The sequence below is a fragment of the Populus trichocarpa genome, chromosome 9 (genome assembly GCF_000002775.5).
Source record: "Populus trichocarpa isolate Nisqually-1 chromosome 9, P.trichocarpa_v4.1, whole genome shotgun sequence".
Lineage (NCBI taxonomy): Eukaryota > Viridiplantae > Streptophyta > Magnoliopsida > Malpighiales > Salicaceae > Populus > Populus trichocarpa.
Window position 1 is genome coordinate 3015843 of NC_037293.2, and position 6565 is coordinate 3022407.

The 6565-nt window shown below is 36.0% G+C and overlaps 1 protein-coding gene across 1 annotated transcript; it reads left to right on the top strand.

Moving 5' to 3' along the window:
* The first annotated feature begins 905 nt into the window (after window positions 1–905).
* Window positions 906–3017, top strand: LOC7489323 (aluminum-activated malate transporter 2). Its single transcript, XM_002314213.3, has 5 exons — window positions 906–1385; window positions 1477–1617; window positions 1734–2116; window positions 2211–2354; window positions 2457–3017. The coding sequence occupies exons 1-5, from the start codon at window positions 1100–1102 to the stop codon at window positions 2919–2921; spliced, it is 1419 nt and encodes a 472-aa protein (XP_002314249.3). The 5' UTR covers window positions 906–1099; the 3' UTR covers window positions 2922–3017.
* The last annotated feature ends 3548 nt before the right edge of the window (window positions 3018–6565 follow it).

Consider the following 6565-nt stretch of genomic DNA (forward strand, 5'->3'; position numbering starts at 1 on the left):
AGACGCGCAAGCTGACCCGGACACCCACGTTAATCTAAAAAAAATAAGAGAGAAAACAGTTTTGCTAATATAATGGACACTAGAGGCTTATATGGTCGTTAACTTTAGGACCCGTGGGATTAGGCGAGGTACGCGCAAGCTGGCCTGGACACCCACGTTAATAATAATAATAATAAAAAAAGAGAACAGTTAACCCTGAGGTGTATAGTTTAACTGGTCAGATCCTAGGTTTGCTCTCTAAAGGTCACTAGTTCGAGTCCCGCAAACCTCAGGGCCACTGAAAGCTTACATGATCATTAACTTCAGGGCCCGTAGGATTAGTCGAGATGCGTGTAAGCTGGCTCGGACACCCATGTTAATAAAAAAAAATACTTATAACCTTGAAGGTAGCTCAACTGATCAGGTTTTAGGCTTGCTTTCTAATGGTCACGAGTTCAAGTCCTCTTAAAACCATTAAAAATTTACATGATTGTTAATTTTAGTTTCGTGAAATTAATTGAATTGTACGGAAGCTTTTCAATGTTAATAAAAATGTTTTGGACTGTAGTGTCACAACTGTACCACAAAATGTCCGTAGACATGGCCGCCCCAAGAGAAACTCCTAGAGTTCCTACCTGGTTACGTCTCCCATGAAGTGAAATTTCTAGGATACTACTGTCGGTTTATGCTAGAAAGGGACATTGAGCCTACAAAACGTGTTTCACTTCTACAAGAGGGGTTTTACCGAACCCAAACAAAAATATGGCTTGCCGGTGACTCGTAAGAATTAATTGTGAGAGTTTTGAGATTTTTAAAACAATATCTTACAAGGTTTTTATACATGAAACGAAAAAACGTGAGCTGAACTTGTGGGATTCTTTTTGTCCCCATGCAATTATTTGTAACCTATAAATAGAGAAGTTGCCTTCTCCTCCGTCGAAAGCAACAATCTCCCTATTGCCAAAGAACAAGGATCGAACAAGCAAAGCTCCTTTCAATTACAGCCAACATTTCTCTGTAAGCTCAAGCTCAAGCTCAAGCTCTCTTCTTTTCTCAAGGAGATAGAAAAGTGCCCAGTACCCATAGAAACCTTTTCAAGTTTGCTGCCATAAACCTTGCTATGGAAAGGTCAAGTGGAATGCAAAACAATGGTGGTTGTTTTTCCAGAGGATGTGGGTGGATCAAGTCCTTGCCTGAGAGATCAAAGGCTAAGATAGTTGAATGTGCAAGGAAAATAAAGAAATTAGGACAAGATGATCCAAGAAGAGTTAATCATTCAGTAAAAGTAGGACTAGCCATCACATTGGTATCATTGTTCTACTACTTTGAACCTCTCTACGATGGCTTTGGTGACTCTGCAATGTGGGCTGTTATGACTGTTGTGGTGGTCTTCGAATTCTCTGTTGGTAAGTTACATAAGCTAATAGTCCATCTTTATCATTCAAAAACTAAGGAAATTAATGCTTGATAGATGACTACTAATTGATTATAATGCAGGAGCAACACTTGGTAGAGGTCTCAACAGAGGTTTGGCAACATTTCTAGCAGGAGCTCTTGGGTTTGGTGCACATCGCTTGGCCACTCTATCTGGAGAGAAAGGTGAGCCCATGCTTCTTGGGCTCTTTGTCTTTCTACTGGGTAAATATTAATTCACTAGTCTTGAAACAACTTCTATTTCACACAGTTCTTCATTTTCTTTCATTCTCGAAACAACTTCAAGAATTTTGTTGTGACTGGCTGGTGATGTTATGCAGCTACAACGGTGACATTTGTTCGGTTCTTTCCAAGAATGAAGGCAAGATATGATTATGGGCTTCTCATATTTATCTTGACATTCTGTTTGATATCGGTTTCGGGTTATCGAGATGATGAAGTGCTAGACATGGCCCATAAGAGAGTCTCAACCATTCTTATTGGTAGCCTTACTGCTGTGTTTGTGTGCATTTGCATTTGCCCAGTATGGGCTGGTGACGATCTTCACAATCTTGCTGCTACCAACATTGAAAAACTTGGGATTTTCTTGGAACATTTCGGGGTTGAATTCTTTCGTAAACCAGGAGAGGGAGAATCAATTAACAAGGCATCTTTGCAAGGCTATAAGAGTGTCCTCAACTCAAAAAACATGGAAGAATCACTGGTAAGCAAAAACAAAGAGCTGAAACCTCCTGTCTCTCAATTTCAATTTCTAGAATACAACTCAAATAATGAATTTTCTCTATGTGTTTTTACAGGTTAATTTTGCAAGATGGGAACCTGGTCATGGCCAGTTCAAGTTTCGTCATCCTTGGAAACACTACCTCAAGTTTGGAAGCCTAACTAGGCAATGTGCCTACAGAGTCGAAGCTCTTAATGGCTACCTCAATTCTGACATTAAGGTATGAACTCTGTCCGCTCAAAATCATTACACAGAGAAAAAAAATGCAACTAGACATTAACAGAGATTACTAATGTGTTCATAATGGAAACAATTTTTGCAGACACCACCAGAAATCCAAGGCATGATTCAGGATTCATGCACAAAAATGAGCTCAGAATTAGGAAAAGCATTGAAGGAATTAGCATTGGCTATCAAAAGGATGACCCCACCATCCTCTGCCAGTTCCCACCTTGTAAAATCAAAAAATGCTGCCAAGAACCTGAAGTTCTTGCTCTATTCAGACCTGTGTAGCGGCATTAACCTCTTAGAAGTTGTACCAGCCGTTACTGTCACTTCTCTACTATTTGAGGTGATCTCTTGCACAGAGAAAATTGCTGAGGCAATTCATGAATTAGCCTCCCTTGCACAGTTTGAAAACGTAGAACAAGAGAAACCAAAATTACCTGAGCAGGGAGAAATGCAGCAGGGTGCTAACATGGATGTACATCATCATGTTGTTACAATTGACCAGCCACCTCCAGTTAAGCCACAGAATGGGAGTTTGTCATCGTCGACAACTAGTTGAAATTTGATAAAGATGTAAACATTTTACTAATTTAACATATGTAAAATACAGCATGCGATGATGTTTAAAAATATAATAAGGGTTTTTTGGTGGGTTGATTATATGTTCAATCAAATAACTTTTTTATTCAAAGTAAATGAAACTCTCTTGATGAATGCTTCTAGATACATATAAAAAGTCTTCTTTTGGATGGTTTAATGACTTTCTGATGGTAAAGTCAGTAATCTAGAAAATGAGTAATAAATATGTTAGAAAGCCTTAAATTCCAAGAATAAGGTTGTTCTTGTGTTGAATATATATGTCTTTTGAATGTAAAATCTTAAACCTTTTACCTAAGTAGTTTAAGGGGTATTTATAGCTCTTCAATCATGTCTTTTTCTTGAGTGGAGGGGCTGAAGAGTAATTTTATTATGATAATATTTATGAGGGACAAATATCTCTTATTACACATGTATTAATAAGGAAGACATCCTTTCCACATGCATGAATGAGAGAAGAAGCAGATAGGTTTAAGACATTCATTAGTCCCAAAAACATCAAGTCAAATTATTAGAAAAAAGAAAAGGCATGGGCTCAAGGGGACCAGGCACACCCCTTGAGATTGGGCTTGGGAACACCACCCGGGCCCAAAGAGGGGTTAAGCGCTCACCCAGCACCTGAGCTTGGGTGCTCTACCCAAGCCCACAAGGTGTTGGATAAGGTCTGAAAATTATGCCCATGACTATTGTGGGTTTTGTGCTAAAATAGATAAATATTAATCCATCAATAGCCCTTCAAGTTTGTGCATCATTTTTACCGAATAGACTTGATAAAAATATTGTTTCATTTTCAACATTTCTCCATGTAAGAAAGGTGGGTGCTTCTTGAGGTGTTTCATCAGAGCAGGTTAGATGGAATTTGTAGCTAAAATATTGCTTATCTTTATTGGATAAATACCTAGTATGGTGCTTCATGACGATATTAATTGCCTTTTTGTGGATTTGTCATGGTGGTGACATATTTCACTAATTCGATGGAGGATGGATGAGACCTCTCTCCCCCTGTATAAAGACTCCCTTTATTTCATTTTAATTCATTTGAAGTCTCTCTCTAACATTTCTCTCAAGAACTTGGTGTGAAGAGAAATAGGTGTATAGAAGTATTTTTAATCTTGGTGTGAGACATGATAACTTCACGGAATGAAGTAGAAGAATTCATCTTAAGGTAATCTCTTCCTCAACATTTTCCTTTCAAAATGGCCACTAAAGAGGGAAACAAGTAGCATTTAGTAGTGACTTTACTTTCAGACTAAGACACCTAGAGACTAGGGGTTCTAGTGGGTGGCCAGGATCCATATGGATTATACCAAGGACTAAAAGGGCTAGTGCCCACCCACTGTAAAACTTTAGGTTACCCAGAGCTTCTACATAATGGTAGGTTTTATTTCCTCAACATTTATACCTACTGATATGTTGGACTCAACTTCTATTCCTAATGGCAAGTTGGCATTGACCTCTATTTCAATGACAAGTCGACATCAACCTCTATTTCAATGACAAGTTGGCATTGATTTCCATACCTAATGGCAAATTAGCATCAACTTCCATACACAATAACAAGTTGGCATTGGCCTTCATCTCCATGGCAAACCAACACTAACCTCCATTTCAATTTGGCATCAACTTCCACACCTAATGGCAAGCATAATTGCAAGTTGGCATCAACCTCCATCTCAATAGCAAGCCGACACCAACCTTCATCTTAATAGCAGGTTGGCATCAACATCTATACCTAATGGCAAGTTGGCATCGACCTCAATCTTAATGATAGGTCGACATCAATCTATATACATAATGACAGGTTGGAATTTTTTAAATCGCATCAACTCCTAATCAGGAGTCATTTCTCATAATGCCATTTCAAGTCCACAATTATATTTACTCTTTTTCATATCTCGATACTTATCCATAAGATCACGAGATAAAATCTAACTAAAAATTTCATGCATGTAGTAGAATTTAAAAGGTAGGGTTTAAAAGCACCTATATAAAACTTGAGTACATCTTGCTGCTTCTAATTGTTGTTCAACTCCAGTAGCCTCCCATGTATGAACAGGGTTATAAACCATCATAATCACATTAATTCATCATATGAACCCTATTCTAGTTCCCATTCAATTTATGGAAATTCATAGAATTAAATGCACATTCTTACTTTTAAATGTCATAATCATCTTTAAAAGTCCAAATCTACCATTTACTTGAGGTGTATTCATTCATTCACTCAATAATACATAGTCAAATATTTAAACACATCGGTCAAGAATCATGTACCCAAGTTTGACCAATTCCTGCACTTAACATACCCATTTTTCTTTAGTTGCATTTGCCCATTTACCATATTCGTATACATGTTATATCACTATATAAATTATTGTCTACATAGTTTCGTGTAGTACAATAACTCCTATCCTTCTTTTTCTTTTTATCATGTATGTTCATTCGAATGCCAACATTTATATTCCATGATATTTATTTCCATTTTCTTCACTCTAGACTTATTTGAACAAACCCAGAATCAAGTTTCATCAACAATTTAACATAATTGTTCCTTCGATAACCTGTTTTCCCACCATTTCTTAAAATGGCTTAAAACACTCAAGCCTTTACCTTTGGATTTCTTTTCCATTTTTGTTTCAAATTTCTAGCATAGATCAAATAAGACACACTAACAACACACCATTATAATTAATAAAACTCAAACCCAAGATTCAATACCCCTTTGGCCAAAATCTTATTCAAAAGATCCAAGGGTTTTCCTTTTTAGTTTCTTATTTATAACGTTAAGTGTGGGTGATGTTAAGTGTGTGTTTGGGTGTTATTGTAACTCTTGCAGTTATGATTTAAGAAAAGTAGATTTAAAAAAAAGTTACAAATCATAGCTTTTCTCAAAACTAAGTTTTTACCATAATTTGAGATAAAAAAACAGATTTAAACAATGAAAATCAAATAATTTTTGAATTTATGGTCGGTCTAAAAAAATCTTCAACAACACTTAACTAACTCTGCCAAAGCAACTTTGCAAATGTTGTGATTAAATTGGCCGGCGTACAAAATCCCATAAACCACTTTACTGAATAAAAAGGTCCAATTTCCTGTTCTATTCTTATTAAAAGTAAAATCTCTTATACAAATTTATAAATCTTTCTTGTAATAAAATTTCCTATATATATGCATTTATTATTCATTAATCCCATAAACCACTTTCCTGAATAAAAAGGTCCAATTTCTTGTTCTATTCTTATTAAAAGTAAAATCTCTTATACAAATTTATAAATCTTTCTTATAAAATTTCCTATATATATGCATTTATTATTCATTAATTTATTTCCCATATAGTACCGGCTTATGAACCGTGGTTAAGAATAAATATAGCTTTAAGGGTTAGACTTTCTTGAAAACATTTTACATTATTGATAAAGTCTGAATCATCTACAGCATTGTTAAAGGTAGATTTTGTCTGCTCTTTAGGTTGCCGATATTTTGGCTCAGCTCTTCTAGCCTGTGGTTCTTCTTTTAACTCTTAAATCTTTATTCATGAAAAAAAACACATCTTTTTTTTTGTCGAGTGTTTTCTCTTTTTCTACCACCTATTTAGCTAACAAG